This window comes from Urocampus carinirostris, chromosome 2 (assembly GCF_059441175.1).
Source record: "Urocampus carinirostris isolate Australia breed hairy pipefish chromosome 2, RoL_Ucar_1.0, whole genome shotgun sequence".
Taxonomy (NCBI): domain Eukaryota; kingdom Metazoa; phylum Chordata; class Actinopteri; order Syngnathiformes; family Syngnathidae; genus Urocampus; species Urocampus carinirostris.
Genome location: NC_142350.1, coordinates 51744851 through 51762690, shown reverse-complemented (window position 1 = coordinate 51762690; position 17840 = coordinate 51744851). Strand labels below are relative to the sequence as shown.

General features: G+C 40.1%; 1 protein-coding gene across 2 annotated transcripts in view; it reads right to left on the bottom strand.

Annotated features, from left to right (window-relative positions):
- The window catches only part of myom3 (myomesin 3), a 114835-nt gene that overhangs the window by 87958 nt on the left and 9037 nt on the right, over nucleotides 1-17840 (bottom strand). For both annotated transcript variants that reach the window (XM_088327037.1, XM_088327038.1), the window contains exon 3: nucleotides 8854-8958. In XM_088327037.1, coding sequence (XP_088183163.1) covers nucleotides 8854-8958 — 105 coding nt within the window. The remainder of the gene's footprint in view (nucleotides 1-8853; nucleotides 8959-17840) is intronic.

Below are 17840 nucleotides of genomic sequence, written 5' to 3'. Positions count from 1 at the left end.
AATATGTCACATTCTGGTCCCTGTTTCAGCATGGAAGGACAAGGACCGTAGGCTGTCCTCTGTTCCTGCGAAGGACTTGCTGCTACAGCCTCCGTTCTGGCTTCCCTACATTTGGGCCCAACCGCAAATCGTGACAAAAGAAGAAAAAAAAAAGAAAATAAATAAGTAAAAAGATATAAAAGAAGAAAAAATGAAAACAAAATGAAAAAGCAAGCAAAAAACCCCACAAGAGATAAAGAAGTAAAAAACAAAAACATTAAAGGATAAAAGGAGAGGAAAAAAAGAAAAGAGAAAAAACTGACAGTGTTTTGGGGGTCCCTTTAATCTGTATATTAACCTAAGTAATGTAACATAGTGCAAAAATAAAAGAATAAAAAATATATTCTTTGGTTAATAATAAAAATAGCAACTCAGAATTTCTTAAAAACACATGAGACCACAGAATGGGAATTAAATACTGTATATTTTCAAATAAACTCTGAAATGGAGGAATAATTTTTAGATCCCTGAAAAACACAGGAAACATAAATTAAAACAATTACAGATCAGCAAAAAAGATTAAAAAACAAAACAAAACCATTTTTTTGTATGCTTTACAAATGTAAAGTCAATTATACAGAATCCATGGGAGTAAAAATGCAAATTGACCAATCACAACAGAAAAAAAAGTGTCTCCAAGGGAACCGGTTCTTGATTGGTGGGGAGCCGACTCCCTGGTCACTTCAAATAGCCGACTCATAGAGCTGTTTCGTTCGCGAACATAATTCTGCTAGATTGAATGAGTCTTCAGTAGGGGTGGGAAGATTGATGCAAATGTTGATGTTATCGATACCAAGTACATGGATCGGATCAATACTATTTTAATGGGCTCGATATTTGGCTCCTTCATCAATTTCCTCAAAGCACCGCTTCTTCATGTAGATATATTGCAGCACATCTCTTTCTTTGTGCCACAGTCGTGACTGACAGGCACACTTTATTTTGCTAGCCCTCTATCAGAAGCTGTAAATAGGAAGCGCTGCATGGTGTGGACTCTTTTTAACCACAGAAAAAGACAATGCCAGGTGTTATTTGTCTTGTTAAGTGGTCTGCTACTGTAGGTTACTTGTTGACATTGTTATAAAGTATTTGTATTTTGGTCACATTGCTGTAGTTATTGAATAACTCTGTTGCGTACAATCTTTGTGCCTTGTTTAATGAAATTATGAACAAACTCAAGAGTAACAGGCAGTGGCGGTTTTAGGCGCGGGATCTAAAAAAATGGAATGAAAATATAATAACAATAATAAATTTGAGCCTCAAAGCGGTTTATCTAGCAACATATGACTTTGCCTCTTGTCAGATTCCAGCTTTGACGCCCCTGCTTGCTGTGAAGGTGTTCAGAGAGTCTGACACTCAGGCTGTGCGAGCAAGGAAAAAGAATGGGAGGGGAGGCACAGGGGAAAGTTCACCTCTGACTGGGTCTCCCAAAATGAAAGGCCAGGGGGGGAGATTCACTGTATTACTATACATAAAATACTTAGTTGGCGGCTTTTGTCTTCCAAATAACGCACATTTTTCATAACTTTAAAAATACAGGCTGCACATTTTTCCTGAGCTGTGTGAAATGGAGGTGACTGGCCTTGCTGTAATCAAAATAGGGGAGCAGATTGCTTATGATGATATTTTTGATGATTTTGCATTAAGGAAAGCCAGAAAGGTCAGGTTATAGTTTGTTTTCTTTTCATGAGACAACTACATTTCTTTAGTGTTTTCAAACGTGTGTGATTGTGTGATTTGCTGTCTGAGAATATAAGTCAATTTTATTATTTTCTTTAATGACTCCCTTGAAAGCTCTTCACTCCCAATTTATATATATTTTCTTCACAATAGGGCAGCACGGCGGCGCAGTGGATAGCGCGTGTGCGGCACAGTTCTGGGTTCAAATCCAGCTACGGGCCTTCCTGTGCGGAGTTTGTATGTTCTCCCTCTGCTTGCGTGGGTTTCCTCCGGGCACTCCAGTTTCCTCCCACATTCCAAAGACATGCATTTCAGATGAATTGGCCGGTCCAAATTGTCCCTAGGTGTGATTGAGCGAGCGAGTTGTCTGTCCCTGTGTGCCGTGCGATTGGCTGGCAACCAGTTCAGGGTGTCCCCTGCCCACTGCCCGATGATTGCTGGGATGGGCTCCAGCCCCCCCGCGACCCTACTGAGGATAAGCGGTGCAGCTAATGAGATGAGATGAGATCTTCACAATATTCGATAAATATTTGCCATTTTTATGCATGTGGTGCCTTTGTATTTGTTATTTAAGCATTTTGATAAACATTTGCCACTTTTATGAATATAGTATATTTATATTTTTATTTGTGGAATTCACAAATACATCTACCTCTTTTTTGGGGTTGAATATGTGTCATTTTTTTGGTGGGGAAGGGGGGTGTGTGTAGATTGGTGTGCTTGGAGGTGGTCTCGCCCAGGGTGTAATTTAGTGTAGAACCATGACTGGTGACAGGTTCTAATATTCAATAATCATGACATTTCCGAGCAAAGTATCGTATTGGTATCGCTCAATACTACCCTGTATTTACTCAGATTTGATCGATACCAAAATTCCCAGTATCACCCCCTTCTTTAAATGGTGGTATGGGTCGAGTAAATAAATGTTTTAAAATGATTGTGTGTACCAGGCTTTGTATAATTCACAGCGACACAATTTTGGAAGGGAGAAAGTATCATTCGGTTCCCAGTGAAATATTCAAAGCTTTTAATATCTGCGGCAAAGTGCAATGAAGTCAGTGTCACTTTTATAATATGGAGAAAAATATTTCCATACAAACTCAAAGCTTCTCACACTTAATCATGAAACGGAAACAAGCGATTCTACTGCCCTTCGATGACACTCATCTAATACATTCCGCGTTTTTCTTTTAATATGCCTCACCAACTCTGTTGTCGTCGACATGGAGCTAAGCACGCACACTTAAACATGAAAAAGGAGGACGCTTTAATACGACATTCTTGTCGCCAGGGGCGTACGTTTCGTGATCTATCTCGAGATTAAATATTCACAAAAGCTGCTCTGATCTACGAAGACCACTCTGGCATGAAGGGCTGAACAAACAGTTGAAATAATCGGTCGTGAAATGTACAAACAGGATAAATCCAGGTGGATGCTCATGTGTGCAAAGTCGTTTTCCGAAAAGAAGCGCTCCCCTTTTAATACTCTGTGACTTTTAAATCAAATATCAGTCTGTCAGTCCTAACGCAAAAGAGCCGTGTAGTCGTCATCCAGCCTGCACGAGTGGGGTTGTTTATGGCTTAATTTCTGCTCCGGAGGACATTTTTAATATTTATTAGCAATGTAGAGGACAGCTCCTGTCAAGAGAAAATATCCCCACGTCCATTTGTCAATCCGACATTACGCCTCAGAGATCCAGCTGCTAAAAGGCCATTTGCAGACACCCATTATGTTCACATGCAAAAATATACCTTGCTGTTTCATTCCTTTATTCACACTTTTCTGTGAAGTGCTGACTTGGATCAGGTTGATTTGACCCAACGTCCTTGATTATTTTCTATAAAACAGCATCCAAACAATTGGTATGTTTTGTCTAAAGTAAGCCAGAGGAAATAAATATGAATTTGTTTAGAAATAAATAAAAATAAATAAATAAGAAAAAAATTGTCATTTTTTGTAAGAAATCTGCTAAAAAAAATAGGTCGTTTTGTCTAAAATAGGGGTGGTCAATCATTGATTTGGTGGCAGTCTTGTCTCCAGTACCCCTTTGTTCCCCTTGCCACACCCCCCGCAAAAATTATAAATGTGTAATGTGTACTGCGCTCAAGGTCCACATTCAAATAGTTGGATAAATGTTTCTAAACATGCATTTTTTAAATCATGCATTTATTCCATTTATCAAGATCTTTCTAAAATTCCATGCCAGAATTTTTTTTTTTAAGTTTTTCAATTGACGTTATCAAATTTAATGCTTAAAAATGTCACGACCAGAACAGAAGTAGGACCCAATCGCGTAACGTTTCTCACAAGTTTATTGAGACAAAGAAGAAAGCCAGCCCCTGCGATCCGGTGCTTGCTGGACGCGGGAAGCAAGCTGGTCACAGAATCGGAACGTGCTCCGAATGCGGAAGTGGATCTTCCGGACGGGTGATCATAGTGTCATAGACGGAAAAACAGGTCAATAGGAGAGCAAAACGTGGTCGGGATCAAAAACCGAGTTGTAAGCCGGGACGGGAGATCAAAACTTGGTCGGGGTCAAAAAACAGGTCGTAGCCGGAGACAAACGGGGAAATCAGGAACGAACGGGTGGAAAACGGGTGACAAAAGCGGGACCGACGGGAGTCAGAGTCAAAATTCTTGCCTTGTAGGAACAGAGGTTCGCTGACGGACTGACCACAGGCGAGTGAAAGGACTGAGCTTAAGTAGGATGGGGAACCAATCAGGAACAAAATATATTACTTTGCTTTAGTTATGTGCATTTGCATATGACTTTGAAGAAATGGTATATTATAGACAAAAACAAAACAAAATATAGAATGTGGATTTAGATGTCTGCATCATTATTTATTCATAAATGCTTATTGTCGCTGTTATTCAATAGACATAGCTGCATTTTTCATCACTTTGTATTTCGTGAAAAACGGAAATTGTCTTTTTTGGCTCAGCCCCATTGCCAATTTTTTCAACCCAATACGTCTCAAGGCTGTAATATTTTACCCGTCCCCGATTTAAAACAATCCTAAACATCCAGCAAACAGTATTCAAAACAACCTTAATCTGTTTAAAAAATTTGGTTATTTTTTAGAAAGGAACTGTGCAGAAATGAAGTGAGTTTATAAATACCCCCAAATTACAAGAACTGTTTTAAACAACCAAAGGGGCGGGAGTACCTCAGGAGGTAAAGCGCTCGTCATGGGATCAAAAAGTCTCAGAGTGAATTCCCGGAACCTCTGTGTTAGATATCGAAGTGTTCTTGGGCAAGACACTAAATCCCTAATGCCCCGATAAGCAGGTAGTTGCCTTGCTTGGCTGACGGCGCTATCGTTATGTGAGTGTGTGTGAATGGGTAAGTGTGTGAAGGACGTTGTAAAGCTCTTGGGGAGGTTTTCATTGACTTGACCGTTAGTGTGATTGGGTTCACCAGCAAAAAAGTTCCCACTAGGTTGGATCAAACTGATCAAAGAGGTCTGTTCTTGATCTAATATGTTTTTTTGTTGTTGTTGTTGCTGTTTTTTTTTTTTTTTTTTTTTAGAGTGTGTTTTAAATATTTACGTGAGTACCGGAGCAGTAGTTGTTGTTTTTTTTTCTTAGATTTTTTTAATAACCAACACTTTACTGAGAAAACATTGTTTTAAATGTATTACACTTTTTTTTCTTTAAAAAATGTTTCAAAGGCTTTATTAAAAACATACTGTTTCTACTGTACACATAGTGACAATCGACCAAGGAAATCATCTGATCTCACACTTGTTCTTCTCCCACTCTTACCCTGAGTGGTGTCAATCCTCAAGGGTCTTAACAGGTTGAGAAATCAAAAGGTGAGAGACTGAAGGATAATGGATTGGTACCGGTTGATGACTGTGAAAAGCATTTACACAATACAGTCACACTTGTAATCAGAATCTAAGTTGCTCTCAGGCTATTGCTGAAGATAGGTTTGATTAATGCCAAATTTGTCTTTGGGGGGGCTCAGATGTCATTCTCATTGACTTGTCCTTGCTGTGGTCTTTCCTCACTGTCACCGAAATAACTGCTCATCCGCTTCATTTGGCATTGTGACAGCTTGTCTGCTTAAACTCATGCAGAATTGAACTATATTTCATTGCAGAGCAAGATGTTTTTTTTCATAACAATATTGGACTAATTAATCAACTCGTACTCAACTGAAACGGCATTTTTTTAAAGAGTCCCCCCCAAAATTGGTGCATTTTTAAGATACAAATATCGATCTACCATGCAACAAACCAACCTGATTCAGTGCTTCGCTGTGAGTAAATTTACAAGGATGCAGTGTTTCTTATCTGGGATTACTTTTAGATCCATACATGACAGTCGAGCAGGGATTCCTGCCCTCCTTCCATGATAACGAGATGTGTGAGCTAGTAAAAGGTGACAGTTATGTTACCCGGTTCCCAGAATCATAAATAAATCAACCTATTCTCCGTCATTGGAATGAGCCGCACTCACTGGGAAAAGAGGTTTAAACGCAAGGCAGGGAGCATCTAAAAGTCAAGGCCAACTGGAGTAGTCTGACCTGGATAATGCAGCAGCTGAAGCCAATGTCGCAACACATTAACAATACATTGTGATGTAGCACCAAATAATATAAAAAGCTATGTTCAAATCAGAATTTACTCTTCCTTGTACAATTCCAAACCTCGCATGCTAACCTTGATTGAATGTAACCTGGCAGGCGGTAAACTTGAGTGCTTGTTGGTCTATGAGATTGATTGCAACTCTGATTGACCCTACTTAGCTCTTCAAGTCTTCTTGGATAGGCAGCATTCAAATACGACCCTTTTTTCAGGACAAGCGCTATAGAAAATGTATTTATGGATGTATGAACTGCAGCACCCATTAGCGCAAATGAGCCCTGGCTCAATGGCTCCTTCGAGGGCCTTTTTGGTGAATAAGAACACGTGTCCGCAAGCTGGCCTTTTGCAGATAAATGAGTGGGGTAGGAGCTCCTTATTTCCGATGTTTTGTAGAGACCGCGCCGGGAAGAGAAATGACTATCAAGCGTCATTTTCATGCATGGCAAAGGACTGAAAGATTTGAATCCACTTGAATGTCACAAAAATTGGAAGTGAAGAGCTTTCAGGGAATCATCCAGGAGGAAGGTCATCAAGCACTGAATGGTTTTCAATTTTGTGATTTGACGATTGCAAAGTCGTTGCCATAGCTTTTGTGATGTGCCATTGGCCTGCAGCCACAAGTACAATTGGTTGCAACCAGTTTTTTTTTATGGTTATTTTTCCGCACAGCTTTTCCACTTGACATTTCAGATGCGCCAAAATGTTTCCTGTTATTTCTGTTTTTTTGTTGCACATGTTGTGTATGGGTCCTTTTTTTAGATTATGACCAGTTTGGCTTATTTTGCTGGCAAAAAAATATGGCCCTCCCATTGTACAGTGAACCCTCGTAATAACAAGGTTCACTTTTCACCGTCTCACCAGTTCATTGATTTGCATTTTATTCTGCATTTTAATTGGCTAAGCTGTATCTTTGCTTTTTGTCTACCTGAGCATCAATAACTTTGCGTTTTAATATGTATACCTACGTAAAACAGCTTGCCAAATTTAAGTTACGTTCGTGCAAATATTCTTGCAATTTCATCAATCCATCCATCCATCCATCCATCCATCCATCCATCCATCCATCCATCCATCTATCCATCCATCCATCCATCCATTATCTCCTCAGTAGGGTCCCAGGGGTGCTGGAGCCCATCCCAGCTGTCTTCGGGCAGTGGGCAAGGGACACCCAGAACTGGTAACCACCCAGTCGCAGGGGACAGGGAGACAGACAACTCACTAGCTGGGATGGGCTCGCGCACCCCTGTAACCCTACTGAAGATAAGCGATGCAAATAATGGATTGATGGATGTAAAATAATGCCCAAAATATATTCAGTACTCCATGGGTAATTTGCGCTTCAGTTCTAGCTCTTTCACTGCTTCACGTCTTTTTAATTGATTTAAATTGTCTTTATTTTAATTGATATCAACATATCTGGCATTGTATTCTAAGCAGACAGCAGACAGACAACGCGATCACAAGGGGCAAATTGTATGTTTGTGTGTTGGGTGGGCATGACTGTCTGCGTGCGTGACTGCTGCAGGCTGGTGTATGCTGTCAGTCAAACAGCTGGGGTGGGCGGGCGCACTAGTCAATGTGTTGAAACCCAAAAAACAAACAAACTGCAGAGCACGGCTGATAGCTAGTAATTTAGCGACTCGATACATTGTAAATAAATTCATCACTTAAATCGGACTATGATAAAATTCAGAAGAACGGGGGAAAAAATGGTGATAACCAAGGGATGATTCGTGGATTGCCATCGGGTCCGGGAAGGTGGCGGGGAGAAGGCAATAGCGAGGCTACTGGTTTGCCCTACCACTATGGCTAGACTAACAACTCTCTTAAGCTACCCCTGTCAAGCATGTATCCCACCAACGCCAGATCTATTAAGCATGAAACAGATGACTTGGAGCTACCATTCGTGAGAAACAGCTACATTCAGGAGAGTTGTATTTTGATCATCGCAGACACCTGACTCAATCCAAACATACCCACTGCTGGCATGCGGCTAGCCAGTGGCTCTCTAAATTGCTTTGTTTTAACACAGAAAGGAGAAGCCCTCCAATTTTGATGTAATTTTGTATAACTACAATAAAGATCATTTATTCAACTACAATTCTGTCTTTTATTTGTAGATTTAGATTTGTTATTTTGTTAGAGTCGTATTCTCTCCGGTTGTAAGGACGTCATCTCAAGATAAATTTGACCCTTGGGGGTTTTTATGAAGGTGTGTGGCTACTTAGAAGATTTTCACGTTTAACTGGGGTGGTTTGGTCCACCATAACCGCGACAACCATGGGATTACTGTATTAAGGTTTGCACTTCATGGATTTTGCCCAACACGGGTTATTTTTAAAAGATAACCCACACAATAAAGGCGGGCTCACTGTATATCCACATATCTGCGACACACTCAATTTGGATCACATTCTGTTTAATGTATTTTTCTCTTTTGGGTCTTTATCATGTGTTTAACATGGAGTATCATGTCTAATATCTTTGTTCGCTCTTTTATCAATGACAATAAAGAAAATGTTAATTCTAATATCTCACCATGTCCTGTGCCGGGGCAGGTTCCCAATGTCCAGGATCTCCTTGACAGACATCACATCAGCGGGGATGATGGGAACTATATTGGGGTATACTATTTCCTCGTCACTGTAAAGAAAAAACAATAAAAGTGATTGTAGCTGGATATGAAAAGATCTTGATACACAAGCTTCATTTTTGATCGGAGCTGATATTTAAAATCAGCCGTGCTACATCGATTTTTGTGACCGTATAATTAGATCGCATCAGTACCCACAGTCGGTAAGACAGGCAAATGGACATAACTGTAATGTTAGAAAAAAGTTGCAAAGATTCCTCTTTTATATATACGCAATATCAAAGGTGCTGAACTAACAGAAAATTGATTGCTTTATCAAGGAAGATAAGGCAATGATCTGTTTTTGCCTTTTAATCGACTCAACTTTATCTATAAAGTGCTTTAAAACGGCCAGCGATGCGTTGAAAGTGCTGCAAACAGAGCAGAAATTTGTAATGAAACAAGATGATCACAAGACAGTTAGAACACAAAATTAACAACATATAAACGATAAATCCACAGAGGGGTGATGTCCCCATATTTTATTTCTTTTTGTAATGTATTTATACGGAACATAAAACGGGAGGGATGGGCCTAATGCTCTTCTCCCCCCAAAAATATTAATTTTTATCAGTTAACTGTTATGATTACTGATGCGGGGCACCAGAGTCTGCTCCGTTGGCGTCAACAGCCGCGGATGCTGATTGGCTGTTTCCTCTTTTTTAAACCCCCGTTTTCCTGACAACACTCGTCGGATCGTTTGTGAACCTATGCTACATGATGGGCAAACTTTTGTGACTCCTGACTCTATCCCGCCCTGATCTTCGTCTAATTCCCTTTTTCTGAACTCGTTTACGTTTTTGCTCCTCCGCCCGGGCCATCGACTTGTTTTTTCTCGCTCTCGACTTTGCCTGCGCTCGACACGGAATTGCCACTTCCGCATTCCTGCTATCTGCTACCCGTGACCGACAATCATCGAATCGTGGATGCAAGTCCTCTTTTCTCTTCTAAATAAAACTGAGTAAACGAATGCAATTGGGTCCCGTCTCCGTTCCTGGTACGTGACATTAATGTTGACAATTCGGATTTTTGCAAAGAATGGACCCAAGCTAATTCAGAAAGTTGTATAAAAAATACCTTTGAAAACATTTTAAGATTCTAATTCAAATTGATTTTAAAATTAGTTATTCCTAACTCGCATAGCATGTGCAAAACAATTATACATCAGTTGGCGCCTCATTTACCTAATTCACTCCTAAATTGATACCCTAAATTTTTCACATTTCCTACTTCGCGGGCTAAGTGTGTTGCGGGTTATCCCCGCTCGCATATTGCTGCAAGCCGAGGGCTGGCACATAGCATTTTCTTCAGGGCTGGCAGCTTTTGTTTGCCATTTTTTCCACCTGTTCACTAAATAGTTGCCGCGATGCAATATTGTAGAGTGCATTTTCTGGGCCTGGTGGCTTTTTTTTGCCTTGCTGTTTTTCCACCTACAAGGAATTGCACTCGAGTGATGACAATCCATTATCCCTGGTTGACTATTTCTGAGAGCAGAGGCCAGAAGAGCACATTTCTTTCTTTAATTGAGGACGTTAAACCATGCCATTGCAGCCCATCTAAATTAAACAGCTACCGTACGGCTGCAATCCATTATCCTCGGTAAACTATTTCTGCCAGCAAAGCCCGGCAGTGAGCATGTTAAAAATGGAGGTGAGCTTCTTTGTGGATTTTATCACATCGGGAGGGGATTTATTTTATATGAACGGCACTCATGTGGCAGCGATCCATTATCCCAAATCCCATTTTGTTGTGTGCAGAGGCGTGCTATTCTGGCTTGCTGAAAATGAAATGCACGATTGAGGCAAGAAACCATTATCCCCGGGCAACTATTGATGCAAGCAGAATGTATATTTTTTCCGGTTGGAGCTGAAGCGTACCATTGTGGCTTGTTTAAAATGCACTGCACTATTTTGGCCGTGCTCCATTGTCCCTAGTTGATTATTACTGAGAGTGGGGGACCTGAGAGCATATTTGTGACATCTGTGGCCTCTCTTTGAGTCAATTTTTTCCCGCCAAAAATCATACTTTGCCGATCTTCCCATATTGTGAGGGCTTTCGGCTCCCCATTAACTGCAAGAAATGAGGGATTGCAGAAAAGCAAAATTTTGTTTTGAAAGGAGTTGCAAGTCATCCTTTCGTATTTATTCACTCGTGCGCCCTTCTCCCTGGAAAATGCATGTTATATTTACTTTGGGCAAAAGAACAACAACAAAATGTAATTTTTCAAGCATCGTGTTGGGAAAAAAAGTGACAACTCTTATCGTAGCAGACACTAAGGAGCTTAAAGGGATTTTTTTTTCTTTCTGGGGGGCGGCAGGGAACCTTTTTTTTGAAAGTCAACAAAGACAAACAAAACAAAGTGTCGGCAAGAGCATCCGACAGCCAAGCACTCTTTGAAATGTCAATAGTGCTAATCCCGTGTCAGCATGACGCTCGTGGATAAGCCAGCGAGTGAGCAAGCTGCAACATTTTTTTAAGCACACGTCTGCGTTTTTCGGATCCGGTTGCACTCCATGGCACGAGATTCTGAGTTTTTCTTTTGCAAATTAAACCTTCCTTCTTGAGAGATTAATGTTAAAGAGGCCACGCGGAGGCTTTGTTGTGTCGCTTGGCGTGTTTGTTTTAGTCTTTTTCTTCCAATAGAAGTCGTCTCTCTTGTGGCACAAAATCGAATCCACCGCCTGACCTGCTTTTGGTTAAATGAGATAAAGCTGATGAGCACATTCCTCTCATACACACACGCGCTTACTGTCTATGGAGAGCTTACATAATAAGGTAGAACAGCGGCCTCTGATGTGATCAGGAGATGTTTAGGACAATAAAGCTCAATGAGTATTTATGTCACAGTACATCTCCTTTATGAATGCCATGTAATATGCACCGGCTGTTTGCCGGAGATTCTATCTCATCTCTAATGCAGCAATGTCTAAAAGAATGTGCACTATGTACATAAGTAAAGGTCCAGACATGCTTATTACAGTGATACCTTGGTACTCCAACAACTGGTATTCAAGCCAGAGATTCTAGAAAGATTCTAGTAATTTTTGATTCAGTATTTAAACAAGTCAGAACTTGAGCAAACCTGAACACAGCTAAACTTGTAGCCAAGTGAGATGAGCGGGAATCTCGGCTACTCCAGCCCGCCCGGTTAGCATTATTTCGTCTGACAAGGAGAGTTGAGAACTGGCTGTGATTTAGTGCATTTAATTGACAATAATGATGTGTACCAAGAATGTTTTAAGAAAAAAGGAAAACTGTGAGAACAAAAATGAATTTAAAGAAGGAAATGGTTGCAAAATACTAGAATGGTGTACAAGACTCTGCTACCAAACTGCTGCACAAAGCTGAAGTACATGGTTAAAAGTCATTTTATATTTATACATATTTTTTTCAAAAAACTGCACACATTTGGATATTTATCATTGTCTATGCAAACATTTATCAATATACAGGGTTTTTAGGTTGTTTTAGGTACATGCTTTATTAATACTGTGGGTATTTTGTAACGCCTAAATAAGTATTTAATGTAAAAACAGTTACTTTGAACATTTTAGTGTTAGAACAGCGATCCCAAATGGATTATGTTTCAGTACAGAGGTAATGCATTATTTTCATTTCCCCAAGTCATAAAAAAGACAGACTTGCGTTGTGCATTTCTACATTATGAAACAATTCAAAACATATCTTACAATTTGTTCGGTACAGTGATACATTTTCAAACTGAACTCGAATTTATTTTTATTTATGGGAGTACAATACGCTCTGATAAAGCCCTAGGTTTTGCAATATATCTCGATTGAATTGTATGGTAAGGTTTGGTACTGTATGGTCGTATAAGCCTTGCCATGGCCAATGCTTCTGGTTAGATAAATTCAAAGAATCAATAATTCATCAACACGAAACCGATTGATTCTATACATGAACTATATCACTCAAAAATCAAATTTGATTCATGCAATATCCCAATGTCAGGTGCAGTTCACGGACGGTATGTTATAAATTGATATCAAATGCTAAATATAGTAGTTCAAAATAACGCAACAAATCTTCTTTTTCACTGTTCACATTCGATGTATGAATACAGAAACCTCAGTCAGTTAATCAAGTTCGACTCTTCTAATTTTGTTCAATGTATTGGCAACATTTGGCAGATTTGACAACCCACGTATAGAACTATCCTTTTCTTATATAAATATTAAAAGTAAACACTTTCAGAAAAGTAAATGCCGGAGAAGAATATCAATACAGGTTTAATAACCCAATATATGTCATTTGGGCCTTTCCCTCATCGCAGTCATGTATAAAAGATAAGGTTGTAGTCAGACGACAGACATACGTGTGAATCGTCACCCAGTCACGTTTTAGTGCAGGGGTCTCCAAAATGGTGCCCGTGGGCACTAGGTAGCTCCCTAACAACACCTGAGTAGCCTTCCGATAGGCTCTGAAAATAGTTCACCAGTAATGAGTCATCGCGGTTATGTAGTAAATATGATATCTAACTGACATAATGTTTTAGTAGTTGACTTAACTCCAAATAACTACAACCTGGTAATAACATAGCAACAACATACTAAAAACAAAAGCTGTCATTTGTAGATATGTATATGAAAATAGTAGCCCTTTTGCATCAAGCATTGAAAAGTAGCTCTTTGCTTCAAAAAGGTTTGTGACCCTGCTTTTAATTAACATTTTGTGCTTCCAAAAAAAGAGGGGCATTTTGTAGTTGACGTCAAGGTCATTTTTGGCATCCTTGTAAGTGGAGAAGCATTCTTTGCCTCTCCTTTAATCCGGTGATGACAAATATAAATTTAGCATTTTAATTCAAGCATGTCCAAAGAGAGGTTTTTAAACATTTGACCATGAAATGTGGCATCAAGTTGATGTGTTTTCACGTAATAATTGTCTTCTATAAAGAAGATTAGGAGTTAGTCCTTATTATACGTCAAGTCACATTCATTTGTAAAGCCCTTAACCCCTTAACTGTTGATAAACAAATACGTTTCTGTACGATGTCCCCAACCACTGAAATCCGTCATACCCAATATGATTGGAATGCACAACTCTTGGGATTCAAGATATGATAACCATTTCAAGAAATACTCATCAGAGAAACATCACAATTAGTCTGAAACAAGATACCCGAAAGCTATAAAGCCTGCTCACCAATTAGGTACCCTGGCAGTCATCAGATGAGTTGAATGTCTGCAAAAATGGCTTAGTTACATCCAAGACAGTCCAGAGAATCCAACCGTTCAAAACATTTACTCCAAAATACATGATAATGCCGACAGATTAAAAATAAATCCGCCTGAAAGTATGACTGCATTGTTGGACGCTCCTTGATGTATTCCGTTCATTTCGCCACATAACTTCCGTTTACAACTAAACATTCGTTAAGTTATTCCCAATATGGCCGTTAGCCTCTGAACTTTTGATTTATACCACTCTCGGCCAATAGCAGGGTTTTGGCCTATAGGGGAATATATTGATAAAACTGAGAAGACCTTTAACTATGAATACATTCAGCCAGTAGTAAATGATTCAAATAATGATTGATGACATTGGTCAGCCAATGAAATTCCCAACATTGTAACATTTTCTAGGGGTGTATTTGGACGTGGGATCTATTTTTACACGCAATCATTGCGCGCAATTGTGCACAATCATTGATTAACTTCTGGAAATAGAAGTCAAACATTTAAAATCATTGCCAAATGTCCAAAAAATTGGCCAAAGCAAAATACACAGTTGCCGACTTTTTATAGCTGTAAAACGTCTTATCTCCAAATTGCCCCTTTTGGAAATGGCTGGATTTACCCTTAGAATATTTTTTAAATACAATGTTTAAATTTTCAGATTATGATCAAATTTGACAAGGTACCAGGTAAAGCTTCAGGCTATTCAACTGTTTTCCAGCTAAGATGACCATGTTACACTCATCTGCAGGTATTTCATTGCAAAAAAAAAATCAAATGAGAATAAAAACCTTATATTTCTGTTTGTTTCAACTCAGATTACGGTATGTCTTGGATTAGGCGAATGTTACCGGAATATTAAGGAGTTAATCATAAAAAGTCTCAAAGGGCTGCACATGAAGTATAATCTCCGTGAATCTTCGCAAGGTTGCAAAGATGGAAGAAAGCTATTCTAGTAATGTTTTTCATGAGTAAAAGGTCGAATACGACTCCTCCCTGTGGGTGATGTTACATTTGTCAAGGTTCAGAGCCGTGTTTGAGAACAAGTCACGGCAATGAGCTGGACCAACAATCAGCATCTCCGATTTTTTTTTTTTGGGGGGGGGGGTTAAGATGGGAAAAAAAACTTTCTATTTTTCTTTTTATCTCTGAGGTAAGTCTCCAAACAACCACAATTTTTCAGAGCAGTTGCCTGCAATGGCAGATACATTTGAATGTCATCTGCATGGCAATGGAAGGTTAAAGAGCGGTACGGAATTTGAAACTTTACTACTCGTTGCCACTATCTCCTGGCTTGTGTGATCATTGCTGCCTCAGTCAGCCCGTCATAATGCACGCACAAGTATGTGAATTTCTGAGACACACTTGGATCAATTCTTCTTGTTTCATGTTTTTTTGGGTTTGGGTGCTCTGGCATTCCGCCATCCCAAGAGGGCGCCAACCCAGCAAGATACAAATGAGCCCAATCGCCACTTACCTGTTCCTAATTATTCTAGGGCTTTTTATTGACTGCTGAGACAGCACACTGGGGTCGGGTAATTTAAATTTCCACTGTCACGCCAGTTTTTTGTTTGTTTGTTTCTGGTTTCTAGTTTGGGCATTTTGTTAGTAGTGCCGACGTGTTTGTTACTTTGTTCCCCGCTTTCCCATTTTGTGTCAAGACCAGAACAGGAGGAGGACCCAGATATGTAACGTTTACTCACAAGTTTATTGAGATAAAGAGGAAAAACAAGCGCCAGCGATACGGTGCTCGCTGGACGAGGGAAGCAAGCCGTTCACGGGATCGGAGCGTGTTCGGAATGCGGAAGTGGATCTTCCAGAGCGGGAGATCGTAGCGTGGTCGAACGTGAAAAAAACGGGTCGTTAGTCGGGACAGGAAATCAGAACATGGTCGGGGTCAAAAAACGGGTCGATAGCCGGGACGGGAGATCAGAACGTGGTCGGGGTCAAAAAAACGGGTCGTAGCCGGAGACAAGCGGGGAAATCAGGAACAGACGAATGGGAAACGGGTGAAAAAATGGGACCGACGGGAGTCAGAGTCAAAATACTTGCCTTGTGTAAACAAAGGTTCCCTGACGGACTACCAACAGGCGAGTGAAAGCAGTGAGCTTAAGTAGGAGGGGGGACCAATCACGTAACCAGCAACAGCTAGCGCCAAACGAGCAGGCACAAGTGAGTGTAATGATTAATCACGACATTTTGGTCCTTATTCCAGGTTTGGATCACGTCAGGATTTGTTATGTTTTGACAGTTTGTTGTTTTGTGACCCGTTTATTTGTTACTTGGTTTCTTGCATCTCAATTTCTGTTTGGATCTTTGCTTCTGGTTTGGATATTGTCAGGTTTGATTTTGTTTGGGCATTTCGTGTTTTGTGACAATTTGTTTTTTTTTACTCTCCCCCAGGTTTTGTCATTGAATCCCCTCCTTATTTTCAGCACCCCTGCCTCAGTTCCATCTTCCCTTCACATGGGTCAACCCGCAAAAACGTAACATTGGGTTTCTGTTTAAACTCTACTTGAATCAGGCCTTTTCTTACTTTCACCATTTTAATTCCACACTAAAGAAATAAAATTTAAAATTCAAAAAACCACTAGGACGAGCATGACATTCGTCGCTGGCATTACCATACCCTCCATTCCGCTTAATGTGTCCCGCCCCAGGCAGCTTTGCTAAAAGTAAAATAAAGGCAGATAGGTGCAGTGGAAAAGAAAACATAAGAGCTCTTTGAACTCAGTTGTGCATTGTAAACACATATTTAATTAATGAAATATGTACCTTTAAATATTTTAAGGAAACCTGCATTGCGCACTTTAACTTGAATATATAACTGTCATTATTTCAAGCGAGATATTTTTCAAAAATGTACTGTGGTGCTCCTTTGTTCAATTTATTATTCTATTTAACAGTTGGGGGCTAAATACTTTAGCGTTGCATAAACTGCGTTGTTGTTGTGTGCTATTTAGTCGTTAAACAAGCAGCATCTCATATATTTACTCAGGTGCGACAGCCGGCTTCCGTTGAGCCTCGAAGCCCCGAGGCGTCGCTTTCAACCAAGCCCCTTATTTTCCAAATGGCTATGCAAATCCGCACGCCACTTCTCGTTTTTCTTTTTGTTCGCTAGCCTGGGAAATTCTCCCCGTTAAGTCACGGCACACACTGAACAACTTCTGTTTTTTTTCCCCGGTTTCATTCGTCTTTGTATAGACTCCCTTGGAGAGTAAGCTGAAAGGCCGAGGCCGTTAAATTATGTAGCGCGAAGCCCGCGGCCCCTGGTAGTATCGCGCTAACACGCAGACGCTGTCGCATGCATATAAACGACTGACAAACACATGAACGGGCACGCTGCGTACGCCACCTCGTAGTGTTTGAGCATTGACAACATTAATAACAGCTTCCTCAATTTCCTGCTGAAAGGGGAAATACAAAAGGGAAATAATTGTAGCAACAGTGAGACGGTTTGGCAAGTGAGTCAACAGTGAGACGGTTCGGCAAGCGCTCGCTGCTTGAGTCAAAAATTCACAGCGCAGCGAACACTGCAAAGCTGTTTCTTTGCTGTTTTTGACTGGTGGTTTCAATCCTGCAAAGTTGTTTTTTTTTTTTAAGTTATTATTCTTTTTAACTAGTTTTTTTTGTTAAATCCATCCAATCTTTCCCATTTTGGCTCTAATCTGGATAGTCTTGGTCACCAGTTGCAACTA